This window comes from Neodiprion virginianus, chromosome 4 (assembly GCF_021901495.1).
Source record: "Neodiprion virginianus isolate iyNeoVirg1 chromosome 4, iyNeoVirg1.1, whole genome shotgun sequence".
NCBI classification, from domain to species: Eukaryota; Metazoa; Arthropoda; class Insecta; order Hymenoptera; family Diprionidae; genus Neodiprion; species Neodiprion virginianus.
This window is the reverse complement of record NC_060880.1, coordinates 4,641,920-4,662,167: the sequence shown is the minus strand read 5'-3', so window position 1 is coordinate 4,662,167 and position 20,248 is coordinate 4,641,920. Positions and strand designations below refer to the sequence as shown.

The 20,248-nt window shown below is 46.0% G+C and overlaps 1 protein-coding gene across 1 annotated transcript; it reads left to right on the top strand.

The window, feature by feature from the left end:
- Positions 1–355: 355 nt before the first annotated feature.
- LOC124302026 (dynein beta chain, ciliary) lies at positions 356–18,790 on the top strand. Its single transcript, XM_046757771.1, has 32 exons — positions 356–723; positions 795–1,027; positions 1,169–1,434; positions 1,501–1,907; positions 2,118–2,545; positions 2,629–2,870; positions 3,041–4,233; positions 4,295–4,649; positions 4,721–4,992; positions 5,096–5,476; positions 5,615–5,763; positions 6,629–6,874; positions 6,947–7,478; positions 7,547–8,111; positions 8,186–10,579; positions 10,650–11,011; positions 11,110–11,586; positions 11,666–11,930; positions 11,996–12,345; positions 12,442–12,704; positions 12,771–13,067; positions 13,172–13,341; positions 13,424–13,727; positions 13,783–14,252; positions 14,308–14,862; positions 14,969–15,269; positions 15,379–15,660; positions 16,346–16,775; positions 16,842–17,056; positions 17,159–17,515; positions 17,584–17,732; positions 18,148–18,790. The coding sequence occupies exons 1-32, from the start codon at positions 486–488 to the stop codon at positions 18,440–18,442; spliced, it is 13,443 nt and encodes a 4,480-aa protein (XP_046613727.1). The 5' UTR covers positions 356–485; the 3' UTR covers positions 18,443–18,790.
- The last annotated feature ends 1,458 nt before the right edge of the window (positions 18,791–20,248 follow it).

The window sequence follows — 20,248 nt, the reverse complement described above, 5'->3', positions numbered from 1 at the left end:
AAGCAGGAACGTCGCGTTCGGCTTTCCTCGGATTCGGTACTGGCTGTGCCTGGTCGTGAGGGTCGCATTTATCCGACTCGATAAGGAATCTAGGAATCCAGAAACAGGGACAACTCCCCGTAACTATGTATGATATACTCGAGCGGTATACGAGTATATACGATATAGCGATTCAAATTCAGAGGAGGGTTGATATCGAATCAGTGTTCCAATTCGTGCTCGGCGAGGAGTTGCCGTGCTCTCTCAGCTTTCTCGTTAGAACGAAATCAGCGGAGGGAAAAGGAATGAAGAGTTTGTAAACGGTTTACTGCGTCGACTAAACAAGTAAGAAGTAAGAAATTCAAGGAAAGGACGGAGACGCGCGTAACAGTGACACAAATGTCGGCAGACGAGAAATTCTGATTATAATTTGACGAGAATGTTTTTAATTTCGATCCACAGTAATTGCTCAGCACTAAAGCTTGGATATGTAAAACGTTTCAGGGATGTCGGGGCCGGATGCTCCGGCGGATTTTCGGTTGGAGTACATCGGATCCTTTGTGCAGAAGTCCTTGAAATTAAAACCAGAAAAGTGGGGTCGTCTGCTTTTGACCGAGGATTACCGTAACACAGTTATAGATTTTCTGGACAATCCAAAGCCTCCGGCGCTGTTTGTCGTCCTAACACCAAACGCGCAGCTCGTTGCCTCGTCGGGCTTTCCAATACCGTGTCAAAGGACCAAAGGTGATAACACTTGCTCCCCCATTTCTTCAAACGCCCCACCCAATTCACTCGGTAAATTTCAAATCCACCAGGGACTTACGCCGTTAAAGTAAAGCTCATACCTGTACCAAAGGACAAGACTGGATGCATCAAAACCCTGATATTGGGCGACCTCGCCTCTCGGGTCGTCGACCAGCTGGCCACACTCGTTGATGAAATATTTGCTCCTCTGTTGAGCAACCCGGACAACCACAAAGAGCTTCCAGAGATTGCCGTCCAGGATCTGGCGAAGCATGTTCATTCTTTGCGGGGAACGTTGTACCAGGTTGAGACAGAGTTTTGGAAGGTTATTGTGGGAGGGAGAGTGAATTATCCGTTGATCCGAAAGCAGTCAGAATTCAATCTCGACTCTCTAGTTATCTATAACGGAAACATTGATTACAGTCCTTGCGCTAATTGTTCCCAGGTCAAAGGACAGGTCAACGGCAGAACGGTTTTACCGATGCCAGCGGGACTCGAAAAGGTGGGGGAGGTTGAAAGGTTAGTCTCCACCACTGGACCGGAGGCCGTTGATCTGTATCTGAAAAGCGCGATCGAAGGGGTTGTCATTAAGTGGGCGTACCTGGTCAACGACGTCGTGACCCACGAGTCGAGCAGTGCTTTTGACAACGGACAAAACCCGACTCCGAATACTGAATTGGAGTACTGGTCAACCAGACTGGCAAACTTGAGGTTGGCGAGCTCTGCTGTTATTCTGGAATTATGAAAATCGCAAACATCTCGTTACAATCGTTTCAGGTACATATTCGAACAGCTCCGCGAGGACCGTGTGAAAAAGATGGCTATCATCCTCGAAAAGACAGATAGCGCGTATTTTCCCTGCTTCCGTACCCTTTTCGGAAACGTCGTGTCAGCCTTAGCGGAGGCGCGGGAAGTGTCGCTGTACCTTTCGCCCTTGACGAAGAACTTCAAAAGCATCGAAGAAACCGACTTCGCCGACGCCAAGCCGTTGATGGGCCCGTTGATACACACGGTGGGACTCGCCTGGAGCCTGTCGAAGTATTACCAGAGCTCTTCGAAGCTGATTATCCTGCTACGGCAAATTTGCAACCTGCTGATTCAGGAGGCCCGAAGATTCCTCGATCCTTCGTCGATATTTCAGAGCGACGTTGACGAGGCTCTGCAACGAGTGAAAATTTCCAGAGGTGAGTAATTGCCGGGGAAGATGATACGTGTGGTGAAAGCGTTTTGCCACGGATTGGAGATCGCGCGGGAATAGAACGAGACAGGATTTGTGTTAGGGGAAAGTCGGGTCGTAAGTATTGAACATTCGGTTCCATTCCTCGACGGTTATAACCTTGGGTTACGATCAAATTTCAATGGGACGAGGTACATTAAGCAGCGTTTCCTCTTAGGGGTTCTCGAGGAATTCAAGTGCCAATTTGAGCGGAGAAGAAATGTGCCTGGCATGAAGCCAGACGCTCCGCCATGGACGTTCAATCCGATAGCAGTTTTCCACCGTTTGGACGCGTTTTTGAAACGTCTTGCTGACATCGAGTGGTTGTTTCACACCGTACTTGAGTTTTCGAAATTGGAAAAGATCGAAATTGGCGGCATTTTGGGCAGGTCATTGAGCACCAGAGTAGTCGGCGTATTTAAAGAGTTTCAGCAACTGTTCGCATCATTCTCTGCGAGGGCGAGCGACGTACTCGAACCTGACGACGAGACCTTCGCCGTCGATTGCAAAAGGTTTAATGACGCCATCACCGACTTGGACAGTAAACTTGCAGCGATTCTGTGCCAGGCCTTTGACGACTGCGGTAACCTCGAAAGTACTTTCAAAGTAAGTTCAATCATTCTACGTTACTAAAGAACACTGCTAAAATGATAACCTATTCGAATTGGAAGGCATCACGTTGATTTTAGCTTATAAACATAGCAGGGACTGTCCTGGATAGACCAGTAATTCGCAAACAATTTACGGATCGGTATTCAAGGGTGCTTGAACTGTTAAATGCCGAGTTGACGATGGTTGAAGTTCTGTTCAACCGAGGTACTCGTGGCGCCATGAGCAGCCTTCCGCCTCTAGCAGCTGCTTTACGATTTACAAGCATGCTGAGGCAGCGAATCGATTTACCCGTGCAGTGCTTCAAGGCTCTACAGCATTCGTAAGTGTTACTGAACCGTAAACTTGCGAAGAAATAACTCGGCATGAGGGGGCTGATCGTGAACACAGATTTTCGCTTTTATTTACAAAGGAATACTCCGCGTTCATTCACACGAGCAGCTAAACCCGTGGAAACAGATCGCTTTCGCCTACTCGATTTCTATTTTCCAGAATCATTGACACCAAGGACGGAAAGAATATAATAAAGCGACACGAACGACTTATTGAGATTCTGTGCGCGAGAGAAGAATCGCTGTTCACTGACTGGGTTAAAATCGTTCCAAAATCCGTGGCTGACGGTCTCAACCGTCCGTTAGTGATGAGATGCTCGGATTCTTCTCTAGCTTTGAATTTCGATCAAGAACTTCTCGCGGTTCTCAAAGAAGTCAACTACCTGAAGCTTATCTCACACGCGGACATCCCTAACGAAGCAGTAGAGGTAAATGATGTCTTACCACCACAAATTTTTTCAGCAACTATCAAAGAATTATTTCAACTTCAGGTTTCCGAACGGTCCGAAACGTTCAGAAAATTTCGTACTCTTCTGGGCAGCACCGTCGATGCGTACAATAATATCCGTCGAACATCGCGAAGGGTCGAGTTCAATTTGATCGAGCTCGAAGTGGCGACGATTGATTCGTTGATATCGAGGGGAGAAAACGAATTGTGTTGGAAATCAGAGGGCCTGCTCGAGTACATTACCGAGTTGGATAGGCTGGTCCACGGGCTATGGACGCGGCTAAAGGAGACCCAGAGTAACGTGGAAAAGATAGACATGATCCTAGAACCGTGGACAAAAACGCCGTTGATCGAGCGCAAGGATCGCAGAAAGGACGCTTTACTGTCGCTCGATGAACGCACGGAGAAAGTATCGAAGCGATACGCCGACATTGAAAAGGCTTCGGAACAAATTCACGCCCTCTTGGCCGCGAACAAGGCCCTCTTCGAGGCTAATGATAACGAGAACGAAAGTTGGGACATTTACGTGACATACGTAGACGGCATCGTCTCGGAATCACTTCGACGAGCTGTGGGATGCTGCTTGGGTTACTTAGCGGACAACATGGATCCGTCGGGGCAAAAGGAACCGTTATTGGAGGCAAAACTCGAGTTGCGAGAACCGGATCTGTTCTACGTCCCGTCACTCGAGCCGGAGGATCCAGATGGTCTGGATCAGTTGATCGCCGGGCTGTTGAACGACATGATTGGAATGGCCGCACTTGTTCCGAGATTGTGCAGAAATGCGCAAGGATACGGGGCTGAGATGGAAAATGACGAGGACATCAGAGCTATGAAGTCTGAGATACTTGCTGGCGTGGCAAAGGCGGTTGAAGACGCCACGGAATTCTGTGGTATATTTGAAGGTAGGCAGAAACGAGTGGAAATCTCGGGGAGTTAGCAGCGTCAATTCACCGATGATTTTAGGCTACGCTTATTTGTGGCTCGAGGATCGGGAGTCTGTGATGCAGCAGTTTCTGGAATACAGTCGACAATTAACGATGGACGAGATGGAGATGATTGCTGCTGGGGATCCCAAGGCCCCCGAGCGATCTCCTCCCCGAATGGAACAGTTTCGAGAGCAGATAGATCTCTACGAGGGGCTCTACCTTGAAATCGAGGAAATGAATCCGTCCAAAGTGTTTTGCGGCTGGTTCCGAGTCGATATCAGGCCGTTCAGACAGTCGTTGTTGAATACGGTGTGCAAGTGGTCGAGTATGTTCAAAAAACATCTCGTAGAACGCGTTACCAGCAGCCTGTCAGACTTGGGCTCCTTTATTAGGTCAGTGTTCCGGTATTTCTTCACCTTCGTATCCACATCTGTTTCTATCTGGGTTAAACCACATTTCGCAGACTCGCGGATGAAGGTCTTCTGCAACAGATACAGCCTGGAGATTACGCGGGTCTCGTTAGCGTGATGGGATTTTTAATGCAAGTCAAAGAACGCCAGCCAACAACGGACGAGATGTTTCAACCTCTCCAGGAAACTGTTGAGCTTTTGAAATTTTACGACCAAGATATACCGGAGGAGGTAAATGTCTTGCTGCAGGAATTACCGGAGCAATGGGCAAACACGAAAAAGTTAGCGTTGGTGGTGAAACAACAAGTTGCACCGTTACAAGCGGGCAAGTATTATATGCTTACCGATTCTTGTTTCTTTCCATCGTGTTTTTTTTCGGCTAGACTTCCGATAGATGCCATTTCAATGTGCCGACTATATGTATCTAGGAGAGGTGTCTAGGATCAGAGGGCGTATATCAGCCTTCGATACGACAATTTGTCACTATCGCGAGGCGTTCCGGCGTTACGGATTCTTCAAGTACAGCTGTGAGGATCCTTACAAGCAGCTCGACGAAGCTGACAAAGAGATTTCGATGCTGGAGCGGCAGATGATGGATATACAAGAGTCTGCCTCCCTCTTCGAAGTCACTGTTCCCGACTTCAAGCAATTGCGACAGTGTAGAAAAGAGCTGAAAATGTTGAAGCAGCTATGGGATTATGTTCACATTGTGCGGAGCAGCATCGAAGGGTGGAAAACCACCCCGTGGCGAAAGATTGACGTTGAGAATATGGATATTGAATGTAAAAAGTTCGCGAAGGAAATCAGAGGTAAAAAATCCATGATCTGCTCCGGGAAAATGAATTTTTCCTTCCACAGAGAAAATCTCCGCTCTACGCCGACGTTCGTGGATTCATATATTATTCCAAGTGAAACACTTTAATTTCTGATATTCTCAATTTTCACAGCATTGGACAAGGAAATGAGACCCTGGGACACGTACATCTCGTTGGAGGCGACGGTGAAAAATATGCTGACGTCCTTGCGAGCTGTTGGAGAATTGCAGAATCCGGCAATTCGCGAACGACATTGGCGTCAGCTGATGAATAGTACTAAGGTATCGCTAGGCTGTATGAATCGTGAATCGAGCGTCAGACTATTGAAATATAAAGTTTTAACGATTCCGAAAGCAAAATTCAGGCACGGTAAACCCTGAGATGAAAAAATGTACCTACCTATCAAATTCTCCAGTTTGTTGAATCAGAAACGTTAGGATATTTCTCGTTTTCCAATTGTATGTGGCAATAGTCTCACGATAGTTCTAGTCGCACCGCTGTATATACGCTATCGGTGTTACAGAAATTGGGCAACATGACTCCGGAAATGACCGTAAGTCCACTGTACATAAGTGCACGATATTCTACTATTAATATTTTGTACTTTTACATATCATCCATCAATGGTAAGCCATTAGGGTAATCGTCATCAACGAGCTTTTCGTCATATCATGCCTACAATGTACATGAATTACGTTATTTGTTATGACCGAATAACCGTTTTCACACTTGTACAGTTAATGGTATTCAATAAACTAGCAAACACCTTCATTCGATCCATCGCCGTTATTTTTGATGCAGTAGAAACGATAAAAAGCGAAGACCAACGCATATTTCAATATCATTTAACGCATAATTTCGTACCTTTTATATTGCCGCTGTTCCATTTCACCATCATTGTGATTATACCTGTTGTATCATATTATGCTTGATCAATCTTATTTTCGACTAAATAAACATAACCATGTAAAAATAATTACATCATTTTCCTCACTTTCGTACTGATTTATTCGCAACCGTATTGAGCACCTGCATATGACATTATGCACTATAAACCACTCCATAACTTGAACATGATTCTAGTAAAGCACTTGTGAAGTATGAACCACGTCGTTTTTTCTATGAGTAAACCCGCATATATGTTAGGTTCGCTTCGTCATGGATGCGTCGACGACATTGGCCGATTTGCTCGAGTTGAGCTTACACGAATGCGAAGACGAGGTGAAAAACATCGTCGACAAAGCGGTGAAGGAAATGTCTATGGAAAAATATTTGCGCGAACTCAACGCGACGTGGTCGGCGATGGAATTTGAGAAGGAGATTCATTCCAGAACTGGGGCAAGCTTGTTGCGGGCGAGCGAAGAGTTGATCGAAACGCTGGAGGAGAATCAGGTCGAGTTTTGAACACATGTAGCTCGGGCGTTGAAAAACTTTGCTAGGAGTGAGAATTCTTTTCCTCTTTAGGTTCAACTGCAGAATCTTATCACATCAAAATTCATCGCTCATTTTCTGGAGGAAGTTTCCACTTGGCAGAAGAAACTTTGCATTGCCGATCAAGTCACGACAGTTTGGTTCGAGGTTCAGCGTACTTGGATGCATCTGGAAAGCATTTTCATGTCCTCCGAGGATATTCGTCGTCAATTGCCGGTGGATTCTGACCGCTTCGATCGAATAGACGGAGAATTTAAAGAAATGATGCAAGATATGGCGAAGACACCGAATGTAGTCGAGGCGACAAATCGAGACGGTTTGCTCTCTGCTTTAGACGAGCTGCAGAAGGAACTCGTTTTATGCGAGAAAGCACTCGCGGAATACTTGGAGACTAAACGATTGGCCTTTCCTAGATTTTATTTCGTATCTTCCAGCGACCTTCTTGATGTTCTATCGAACGGTAATCAGCCAGTGATTGTCGCTAGACACTTGATCAAGCTGTTTGACTCGATGGCCCAGCTTAATTTCGTCGACGTCGAAGAAGGCGCACCCAGGCGCGTTCTTGGTGAGTATAAGAAACGCATCAGCGATTGGTCCAAATCAAGTAATCAATGATTATCGTCCTGTTACCAGGCATGCATGCCAAAGACGGTGAGTATGTGGAGTTCACTAACTGTGAAATGGTCTGCGCTGGACCGGTAGAAGTCTGGCTAAATCGTCTTCAACATGCCATGAGAGCAACAATTCGTTTCTATTTTGGTGAGGCGGTCGTCACCTACGAGGAGAAGCCGCGCGAGCAGTGGCTTTTCGATTACCCAGCACAGGTCTCACTATGCGGTACGCAAATCTGGTGGACAACCGAGGTAAACCTCGCATTTTCGAGACTCGAGGAAGGGTATGACAATGCCATAAAGGATTACTTGAAGAAGCAGATATCCCAGTTGAGCACTCTGATTACCCTCCTACTGGGGGAGCTGACTAAGCAGAACAGACAGAAGGTAATGACGATTTGTACGATCGATGTTCACTCGAGAGACGTCGTCGCCAAGCTGGTTCAAGCCAAGGTTGAAACCGCCCAAGCTTTTCAATGGCAGAGTCAACTCCGTCATAGATGGGACGAAAAGGAAAAAGATTGCTTCGCAAATATCTGCGATGCACAGTTCAGATACTCTCACGAATATCTAGGAAACACACCGAGGTGAGTATAAAAGGTGAAAATCATCCGCCAGATAAGCGTGAGGGTTTCAATGACTTATCCCGTTCGAATCACAGGTTGGTAATCACTCCGTTAACGGACAGATGCTACATAACATTGACTCAGTCCTTGCATCTGGTGATGGGTGGTGGTCCTGCGGGTCCTGCGGGTACGGGAAAAACTGAGACGACCAAGGACTTAGGCAGAGCGTTGGGTATAATGGTTTACGTTTTCAACTGCTCAGAGCAAATGGATTACAAGTCTTGTGGGAATATTTACAAAGGTTTGGCTCAGACCGGTGCGTGGGGTTGCTTTGACGAGTTCAACAGAATCTCGGTGGAAGTATTGTCTGTAGTCGCTGTCCAAGTGAAGTCCGTCCAAGACGCGATAAGAGACAAGAAGGACAAGTTCAATTTCATGGGTGAGATAATCGCGATGGTTCCATCGGTTGGAATATTCATAACAATGAATCCCGGATACGCCGGGCGGACAGAGTTGCCGGAAAATCTGAAGGCTCTTTTTCGACCCTGTGCAATGGTCGTTCCGGATTTCGAGCTGATTTGCGAAATTATGTTGGTCGCTGAGGGTTTCCAAGAGGCGAGGATACTGGCAAGAAAATTCATTACTCTGTACACGCTGTGCAAGGAACTGCTTTCGAAGCAGGATCACTACGACTGGGGGCTCAGGGCTATAAAGTCGGTTTTAGTCGTTGCAGGAAGTTTGAAACGCGGTGACCCTGGACGACCGGAGGAGGAGGTCCTGATGCGAGCTTTACGAGATTTTAATATACCAAAAGTCGTATCGGACGATTTTCCCGTGTTCATGGGACTTATCGCGGACTTGTTTCCCGCCCTAGACGTACCCAGAAAACGTGACTTGGAGTTTGAGAAAACCGTGAAACAAGCAGCTGCGGATTTGAGCCTTCAGCCCGAAGACGGGTTCATACTGAAAGTCGTGCAACTCGAGGAGTTGCTGGAGGTGAGACACTCCGTGTTTGTGGTTGGTACGGCCGGTTCTGGAAAGACTCAAGTTTGGAAATCGCTGTTCAGGACATATCAGAACATCAAGAGAAAACCGATGTACAATGACCTGAATCCGAAGGCAGTAACGAACGACGAACTCTTCGGAATCATAAACCCAGCTACCAGAGAATGGAAGGACGGTCTGTTTTCCGTCATAATGCGAGAGCAGGCAAACCTTGGAGGCGATAATCCAAAGTGGATCGTCCTTGACGGTGATATAGATCCAATGTGGATAGAGTCACTGAACACCGTGATGGACGACAATAAAGTTCTGACGCTTGCCAGCAACGAGAGAATAGCGTTGACTCCAGCGATGCGGTTGCTCTTCGAAATATCGAACCTCAGAACGGCAACACCGGCGACCGTATCTCGGGCCGGTATTCTGTATATCAACCCTCAGGATTTGGGCTGGAATCCATATGTAACCAGTTGGATAGAGACGAGAACTTTACCGGCGGAGAAATCGAACTTAGTTATACTTTTCGACAAGTATATTCCACCCTGTTTGGAAACGCTGAGAACAAGGTTTAAGAAGATAACACCGATCGCTGACATGGCTCACGTAGAAATGCTCTGTCATCTGCTGAACTGTCTTCTGCAGCCAGATTTAACCGCCGTTGATTTTACCAAAGAACATTATGAGCTGTATTTCGTATTCGCTGCGGTTTGGGCGTTTGGATCTTCCATGTTTCAGGATCAGACGGTCGACTATCGCGTGGAATTCACAAAATGGTGGGTGAATGAGTTTAAGCAAGTCAAATTCCCGTCGCAAGGAACCGTGTTCGATTATTTCATCGACTACGAGACGAAGAGTTTCGTTCCCTGGACGGAACGTCTGCCGAAATTTGAACTTGACCCAGACATACCGTTGCAGGCCGTGTTAGTTTACACCGCTGAATCGATAAGGATAAGGTACTTTCTCGACTTGCTGATGTCGGAAAAGCATCCGGTAATGTTGGTCGGTACGGCGGGAAGCGGGAAGACGGTTTTGGTATCCGAGAAGTTGTTGCAACTCTCGGAGAATTACGCTATCGCAAATGTTCCTTTCAATTTTTACACATCCTCAGAGATGCTTCAAAAGATACTTGAGAAACCATTGGAGAAAAAAGCTGGTCGGAACTATGGACCCCCCGGAAACAAAACGCTGGTGTACTTTATCGACGATATGAATATGCCGGAAGTAGACACGTACGGAACGGTTCAGCCCCACACTCTGATCCGGCAGCATTTAGACTACGGACATTGGTACGACAGGACAAAGCTGTCATTGAAAGATATCCACAACTGCCAGTACGTGAGCTGCATGAATCCCACGGCCGGATCGTTTACTATAAATCCTAGACTCCAACGGCATTTCTCCGTTTTTGCAGTTAGCTTTCCGAACACGGAATCTCTGACTACTATCTACGCGTCCATACTGTCTCAGCACTTCGCGAACGTCGAGCACAGGTACGACTAAAGAAAGAGAGAAAGAAAAAACCAGTAAATTTTGCCATTACCTGAGTCTTGATTGTTCTAGGTTTCCGCTCACCGTCACTGAACTCTGTAACCCGATCGTTCAAGCGTCTCTTCAGCTGCATCATCGTTCTTCCCAAGTATTTTTGCCGACGGCTGTGAAATTTCATTATATATTCAACCTCAGAGACTTTTCGAATTGCTTCCAAGGCTTGCTATTCAGTGGAAACGAATGCTTGCAAGGCTCCATAGATGTCATCAGACTATGGATGCACGAAACGCAGCGCGTGTATGGCGACAAATTGACTGACGAAAAGGATATCGAGTCTTTCTCAAAACTACAGTTGGATACTTTGAAAAAAAATGTCGAGGAGGTGGATGAAAGCGCGCTCCTTGAAAAGCCAAACATTTACTGCCACTTTGCAGGTGACGTATTTGACACGGACACCACTATTCACGACGTACTGCATTAGGAGCAATCACGAGCCCATTCAACTCGATTCAATAATTTATGAATTTTCCAGGAGGCATTGGGGACCCCAAGTACATGCCAGTAACGGATTGGGCGGTACTGCATCGTCTGCTGACCGAGGCTTTGGTTAGCTACAACGATCTCGTTGCGGCAATGAACCTCGTCCTTTTTGAGGATGCGATGATGCACGTGTGTCGGATAAATCGGATATTGGAATCGCCTAGAGGAAGCGCACTGCTTGTGGGAGTCGGTGGTTCAGGAAAGCAAAGTTTATCGAGGTTAGCAGCGTTCATAAGCGCGCTTGAAGTGGCGCAAATACAATTGAGAAAAGGATACGGGGTTACGGATTTGCGAACGGAACTGGCTGGCCTCTACTCGAAATCCGGTCTAAAAAACGTCGGGATGATGTTCCTGATGACGGACGCTCAGGTGCCAAACGAACAGTTCCTGGTTCTCATCAACGACATGTTAGCCTCGGGGGAAATTCCCGACTTATTCCCCGAAGATGAAGTTGAGAATATAATAGCGGGTGAGTACAATCGATCGCATAATTTGTAACGGAATAAATCACGCGGCCGACTGATACACTACACGATTTACTCCCACAGGCGTACGGAACGAGGTCAAGGGGGCTGGTATATTGGACACACGTGAAAATTGCTGGAAATTCTTCATCGATCGGGTTAGACGACAGCTGAGAATTGTGCTCTGCTTTTCACCCGTTGGTTCGACCCTACGTGTAAGATCGAGGAAATTCCCCGCTATCATAAACTGCACGGCGATAAATTGGTTTCACGAATGGCCGCAGGAAGCTTTGATGTCTGTGTCGAAAAGGTTTTTGCAGGAACTTAACGAGCTGCCGGAAAGTTATAGGTGAGTTAAGCGAGTCTCTATATCGACCACGTCGAATAGCGTATCAATTTTTCAACTCATTGCAGAGAATCAGCGGCAAGATTCATGGCTCATGCTCACACTAGTGTAAACGCGGCGAGTCGTTTGTACCTGGCGAGTGAACGGCGATACAATTACACAACTCCGAAATCCTTCCTCGAACAAATCAGCCTGTACACCAAGCTTTTGCGCACAAAATCGAAGGAGCTTCAAGGACGGGTAGAGCGGCTTGAAAACGGTTTAGCTAAGCTGCGATCGACGGCGGCTCAGGTAGACGAATTAAAGGAGAAATTGGCAGTTCAAGAAATCGAATTACAGCAAAAGAACGACGCTGCGGATGCGCTGATCGCTATAGTCGGCGTCGAGACAGATAAAGTTCAAACGGAAAAGGCTCTGGGTACGACTTGATGCAATTTTATACCTTTGAAGTACGAGCTTAAACTCCGTCTTTGGGGTAATCAAGATTTTTCAATAATTTTCGAATTCCCATCAGCTGACGAAGAGGAATCGAAGGTGGCCATAATAGCCCAAGAGGTATCGAAAAAACAAAAGGACTGTGAGGTGGACCTGATGAAAGCCGAACCGGCTTTGCTGGCTGCCCAAGAAGCTTTGAATACCCTGAATAAAGCGAATCTTACTGAGTTGAAATCGTTCGGTTCACCGCCTGGGGCTGTGACCAATGTCACCGCAGCCGTAATGGTGCTCTTGGCACCCGGCGGTAAAGTGGCCAAAGATAGAAGCTGGAAGGCGGCTAAGGTGGGACCGATAATCGGACAAGAACCGCGGGTCATTTATACGGCGGTTTGTTTTTTCTCGTTTCAGATCGTCATGGCTAAGGTCGACACGTTCTTGGACGCCCTGATCAATTACGACAAGGAGAATATTCATCCGGAAGTGATAAAGGCCATACAACCATATCTAAAGGATTCCGAATTCGAACCAGAGTTCGTAAGGTCAAAGTCTGCCGCCGCTGCTGGTCTATGTGCCTGGGTTATTAATATTATTAAATTCTATGAAGTCTTCTGCGACGTTGAGCCAAAGCGAAAAGCCCTGGCTCAAGCGAACGCTGAGTTAGCGGCGGCTCAGGACAAGCTCGGCGTCATAAAACGAAAAGTGGCTGTGAGTTATTTCGGATCCTCTTTAAGCGTTTCAAAGATTAGCTAGAAAATGTTTATCCAAGAAGTCCGGCGGACGCGGTTGTAATTTTTTTTCGGTATTCTTAGTCGCTGGAAGAACAACTGGCAAAATTGACTGCTGACTTTGAACAAGCTGTCGCTGAAAAATTGAAGTGTCAACAAGAGGCGGACGCGACGAATGCAACGATTCAATTGGCTAACAGACTGGTCGGTGGTTTAGCCTCAGAGAACGTCCGATGGGCCGATTCAGTGGCAAAGTGAGATACGACGAGCGGAGATAGTGGTATCCCATGAGTCTAGATTATCGATCCTTTTACACTGAGTTTATGACTGTTTCAGCTTCATGCAGCAAGCTACGACTCTGCCGGGTGATGTGCTACTGGTAACAGCGTTTATCTCTTACGTCGGTTGTTTCACAAAGCAATTCCGTTTGGATCTTCAGAACAAACAATGGTTTCCCTTTTTGCGAACACTGGAGCCTGCTGTGCCGATAACGGAGGGTCTGGACCCACTCTCCCTTCTCACAGACGACACGCAAATAGCCAAGTGGAACAACGAGAGCCTGCCCAACGATAGAATGTCGACGGAAAACGCGACCATTCTGACAAACTCTGACAGGTGGCCACTGATGATAGACCCGCAGGTACGGATCTTCGATCATGAAGTTCTGGATAGCTATTCAAATCCGGCTTACACAGTTGCAGGGAATAAAATGGATAAAGCAAAAGTACGGGGACGATTTGCGGATCATTCGTCTGGGACAAAGAGGTTTTTTGGAGGTAATCGAAGTGTCTTTGGCGAGCGGGGCCACGGTCTTGGTTGAAAATATCGGTGAGACGGTCGATCCGGTTCTCGACCCTCTACTGGGTCGTAACTTGATAAAGAAAGGTCGGGCTATAAAAATCGGCGACAAGGAGGTTGAGTACAATCCGAAATTCAGGCTGCTTCTTCACACAAAGTTGGCAAACCCTCACTACAAGCCAGAAATGCAGGCGCAGACAACTCTGATAAACTTCACGGTGACTAGAGACGGTTTGGAAGATCAACTGCTCGCGGAAGTAGTCAAGGCCGAAAGACCGGACCTCGAGGAGCTCAAGGCCGAGTTGACAAGGCAGCAGAATGACTTTAAAATCACGTTGAACGGATTGGAAGATTCTCTCCTCTCAAGGTAACGGTTCCTCACTGCTGACAGCGAATCGAATTTGAAATTCTTTCACCCGCAGGTTGTCTTCAGCTGGAAGTAACGTCCTCGGGGACACGGCGCTGGTTGAAAACTTGGAGACGACTAAGCGTACGGCTGCCGAGGTCGAGTGCAAGGTTACAGAGGCCAGGGGCACCAGCAAGGAGATAGACGCTGCTCGTGAACTCTATCGACCGGCAGCGGCTCGTGCCTCGTTGCTTTACTTTATTCTGAATGATTTGAACACGATAAATCCGATATACCAGTTCTCCCTGAAAGCCTTCAGCGTCGTTTTTCAAATGGCCATACTGAAGGCTGATCCGGCGCCCGACGTCACCGGCCGGGTGAAAAATCTCATCGAGTGCATAACGTATTCCGTATTCATGTACACGACGAGGGGACTGTTTGAGTGCGATAAGCTCATTTTTGTGTCTCAGATGGCATTCCAGATCCTATTAACGAACGGGGAAATCTTGGCCCCCGAGTTGGACTTCTTGTTGAGGTTTCCAATTACCCCGCACGTTACGTCGCCGGTTGAATTTCTCTCGAACACCAGCTGGGGTGGAATAAGAAGCTTGGCTACAAGAGACGACTTCCGGTAAGCCCGTGTTCGACTTTAGCCACGTTGTAAGTGCTCGGCTACTACGGATCGTCGAACGGTCGATAAACTCTTTCGTTTCTATATCTTTTTCAACTCTTTCAAGAAATCTTGACCGAGACATTGAAAGCTCTTCGAAACGTTGGAAGAAACTTGTCGAATGCGAGTGTCCGGAACGTGAGAAGTTTCCTCAGGAATGGAAGAACAAAACCGCCCTTCAACGCCTCTGCATGCTCAGAGCCTTGCGCCCAGACAGAATGACTTACGCGATTTCAGCTTTTATCGAGGAAAAACTTGGCCCTCGATACGTCGAAGGTAGAACCGTAGAATTCGCCAAGTCTTACGAAGAAACCAGCCCCACCACACCGATATTCTTCATATTATCGCCAGGGGTGAATCCTCTAAAGGTGAGAAGAGCTACGTCACGAATTGGAGCGCGAAAGCTTCTGTTCCAAACTATATCTAATTTCATGCAAATGCTTGCGAGTATCTTACCTTCGCCCCTCAACAAAACAGGACGTTGAAGCCCTAGGCCGGAAGTTAGGGTTCACCTTCGACGCCCAGAATTTCCACAACGTGTCTCTTGGCCAGGGGCAGGAGATTGTAGCCGAACAAGCAATGGACGAGGCAGCAAAAATGGGCCACTGGGTGGTACTCCAAAATATTCATCTCGTGAAAAAATGGTTGCCATTGTTAGAGAAGAAGTTGGAAATTGCTGCCGAAGGCTCTCATCTGGATTACAGAGTTTTTATGAGCGCTGAGCCAGCGAGTTCTGCGGCTGGTCACATAATACCACAAGTTTGTGTACCGAGTATTAAGGGGGGATCCCCTTTTTTTCAATAAATTTGTCGCTTTTTTCTAACTCTCTGGTGAAGAAACTATAGAACGGATCAATGCGAAATTTGGCATGTGGATTTATTCATCTTTTATCTATTCACAAAAACATTAAAAATAATTTCCTCTTCCGGTTAATGCTGTGCACGATTTGAGTCTTCCCATTGATTCTACAACAAAAACCCAAAAATATTTTACTTTACACACATGTATCTATCGTGTGACGTAGTGAAAAAAAAGAAAAGAAAATTGAGGATCCGGTGATGTTTTAAACTCAAGCAAATAGATCGATGTTTTTGGTACAAACGAAAAAATATTTAACGTATTCGTTTTTTTTTCGTCAAACGATAGCTACATGTGTGTAAAACAAAATGTTCTTGGGTTTTTTTCAGGATTAATGGGAAGAATCAAATCGTGTACAGCGTCAACTGAGTATCATCGCACGTCGAGAGTAATTTTTTTGTGAATAGATACGCGATAAACAAATCCACATGCCAAATTACGCACTCATCGGTTGTATAGTTTCTTCATTAAAAAATTAGAAAAAAACGTCAAATTTAGGGGGAAAAAGGCAATCTTCCCTTAGACCCATCGTAAAAACCGACGAGTTTATTAATATGAAAAATTCTTTCCACCTCCTTGTTGTCAGGGTATCCTGGAATCGTCAATCAAAATCACAAACGAACCTCCCACTGGCATGCAAGCAAACTTGCACAAGGCCCTGGATAATTTCACCCAAGAAACGCTCGAGATGTGCGGCAAGGAGGCGGAGTTCAAGGCGATACTGTTTTCTCTGTGCTATTTCCACGCTGTGGTCGCGGAGCGGCGTAAATTCGGCCCTCAGGGGTGGAACAAAATTTATCCATTCAACGTCGGCGACCTCAACATAAGCGTCAGTGTGCTTTACAATTATTTGGAAGCGAGTCCGAAGGTGCCTTGGGAGGACCTCAGGTACTTGTTCGGGGAGATCATGTACGGCGGACACATTACCGACGACTGGGATCGCAGACTGTGCGTGTCTTACCTCGAAGAATTAATGCAGCCAGACTTAGTCGACGGGGAACTTCAACTAGCTCCAGGTGAGTGTAGCAAATAAATTCAGCGAAAGAACCTCGCTTTCGATTCTTTTTTGATTATATATTCAGGATTCGCGGCGCCTCCGAACACGGATTTGGTCGGATACCACACTTACATCGACGAGGCAATGCCACCAGAGTCTCCGTACTTGTACGGACTCCATCCCAACGCAGAGATTGGTTTCCTCACAACGACGTCTGAGAATTTGTTCCGAACAGTGTTCGAGATGCAGCCGAGAGACGCCGGAAGTTCAGGAGGTCAAACAGTGACCCGAGAAGACAAGGTGAGCTTTTCACTCGGACGAGTCTCGCATAGTTCGTAGGGTAATTTCGCAGGCTAATATAGCCTGATGTAAACTACTAATCGTCTCATCCTGTTCAATAAGGTGAAGCAAATCTTGGATGAGGTAATGGAAAAACTTCCGGAAGAATTCAACATGATCGAGATAATGGGTAAAGTGGAGGAACGAACGCCTTACGTGATCGTCGCCTTCCAAGAGTGCGAAAGGATGAATTATCTCACTGGCGAGATGAAGAGGAGCCTCCGTGAGCTAGACCTCGGTCTTAAAGGAGAACTGACGATCACTTCGGACATGGAAGTTCTCGAGACCGCTCTCTTCTTCGACCAAGTTCCGCCTATATGGGCCCAGAGGGCCTATCCCTCTCTTCTGGGTCTGACGGCTTGGTTCGTCGACCTTCTGCTCAGGCTGAGAGAACTCGAAACTTGGTCTACAGACTTTGTAGTGAGTTCCAAATGCGAGCGATACATTTTTGTTCGCATGAATAGAAAAACTGATCGATCCTGTTCCAGTTACCAGCGTCGGTGTGGCTGGCTGGTTTTTTCAACCCTCAATCGTTGCTGACTGCGATTATGCAGTCGACGGCAAGGAGATACGAATTGCCTCTGGATAAAATGTGCCTGCAGTGTGACGTGACGAAAAAGAACAAAGAGGAATTTACGTGAGTATAACGACTGTCCCACGTTTTCGCGAAAAACACGGTTAGCGAAATGTTTCATCACAATTCAAGAGCGGTTTTTCAACTCGTCAGTAATTAAATTCACCGAGTGCACTATACTGCGGATATTCGCACGATGTTTATTCGCGTATTCATGTCATTCATGTACGGGAGTTTGCGGCCTGTATATATACACTGCTGCGTAATTTGCGCGACAAATCTGCTTATTCGCGAGGCATGACGACGAGAGGACTCGACGTAATCCCGAATTGAGTCAAGCACGACCCTTTAACCCTTTGCGGCGAGTAATACGGTCTAATTAAGGAAAACTACCGTAATAACTCGACTCTCGTCAGTTATTATTTACCACTTAAGTGGAGGCTAGTTTGTACAATGGTTTAGGAAAATTTCTAACCAGTTCTGCACCGCGGGAGGGGGCCCACGTTCATGGAATATTTATGGAGGGTGCGCGGTGGGACGTGCAGACTGGAATCATCGTCGACTCCAGGCCGAAGGAACTCTTTCCTTCCATGCCCGTGATAAACGTTCGTGCTATCACCCAGGACAAACAGGATCTGAGGAACATGTACGAGTGCCCCGTATACAAGACAAGAACTCGGGGTCCTACCTACGTTTGGACCTTCAATTTGAAGACCAAGGACAAACCGGCCAAATGGACTCTGGCTGGAGTCGCTTTGCTGCTCCAGACGTAGGCGGAAACGATTTTTATTACAATGTTACTACGCACGCATACGTCATTTATATTTATGTATAGAATAATTACGTATACAGATTGTGCAGGAAGAATAATTTATATGTATACAAGGTGCGGGATTAAATGACATTGTTGAAATGGATATTAAAATTCTGGACACAATGGCTCATTGTTGTACAGTATATATGGGTACCTATAAGCTTTTCCAAGTATCGATTACCAACCCAAAGGCAAGTCACTGAAAAAGCTCCTCTCTGAATAAGAAAAGTTGAATTCTAAAAGGAAAGAACAGACATTTTTCATGCGTGCCTTCGGGAGAGTTAATAACTATTCCATATTTGATAGATTCCTGCATTCTGTATTATTTTTAAATTGTCCCTTTTACCGTTTGATACACAATGTACGTATGTGTGTAAATATATTGTATGCTAGCTCCAAGATGTCGGGAGGAAATCTAATTTCTTTCGCTAACATGATGCAATTTTGATCTCGGTCTAGAACGCGGAAAGCTTTTATCCCCAAGGCAAATAAGTCTTCGATGTTTCTAGCCATCTGCAGCGGTACTGATAAGTTCGAAAATTAAATTCCGTCTCCCTCCCTCTGTACTCCTCATCTCTTTTTCTCCTGCTTCGTTTCGTATTTGTTTTTTGATTTCTTTTTTTTTTTTTTTTGTTTCTGTGTTTTTTTTCTTTTTTCTTTATCATAGCAAATTAGATTCCGTCTCAGACTAAAAATCTACAAATGAAAAACAACAATAAGCGGAAGGGTAATAAAAAAGAAAGAAATGGAATAAAGATCTTCACTCGGGGAAAATTAGAATCTGAAATTAAAGGGAAATATGAAAGAGCTCGGGAGAAGCTGCATTGAATCCGTCGGGTGATTCGTATTTCCCAGTTTGTATTCCGTTTGATTAAACCGGAGGACTTTTATCCGAATCCTGCGCCTGATGAAAATCCGTCCGAAGTTAAACGCACGTACGTCAACGCCGATGCAGACGTGCAGCGATCCCTGAGGGGCTCTCAGAGAAAATCGTGAATGAATCAGAACCTACCCACATACACGTACCGCAGTTTCGAGGGTCTGTTTATACAAGGTCTGCTCCATTGTCGGTATAATCATCGCAATCTAGAGTTTTCATTAGCCCCGTTAAATAGCAGGTATCAAATATCACTCATTCATACGTCAGTCAAGAAGAATCTGCGCGGTGGTTCGATATCGGTTTCATAATTCATTCCTAACCCCAGTCCCCCCAAAATTTTTCAACGCTTAATTAGGGTATTAATTTACTCGGTATAAAAAATATAGATTTCAAGTAAAATTGTTACAACGCTTCTTCGCCACAACAGCATACCTACGTATTACGCATACCTAATTATGCTTGCGAACTTTTCTCTACCGGGATCAATTCCTCAGGCATCAGAATTGTCTAGGATAATACGGAGGATGATCACGCTGCAAAATTGAAAAAAAAAATAAATAAAATAGACAAAATAAAATTCTGTCTGGCGATCTACGGTTGCAATCGCTGCAGGTATAATTAACGGAACGCGAACACCGAGCTGAACCATGCGCTGCAATATTAAATTCGTGACAAATACCTCGGCTCGGAGCTTGTACGGTTTTTTTTTTTTTTTGATTCTGTTTTTTTTTTTTAAACAAAATTACTTTTCCACCGGTGCCGCGTGGCCTGTGTAAATTCCGCCTCCTATGTATATGGATTCGCGATTATTAATAGAAGGTCGTTAGCGTGACAAATCGCGTGTCAACTCGACGTGTCACCGTCCTGTCTAAAGCCTCGCTAACC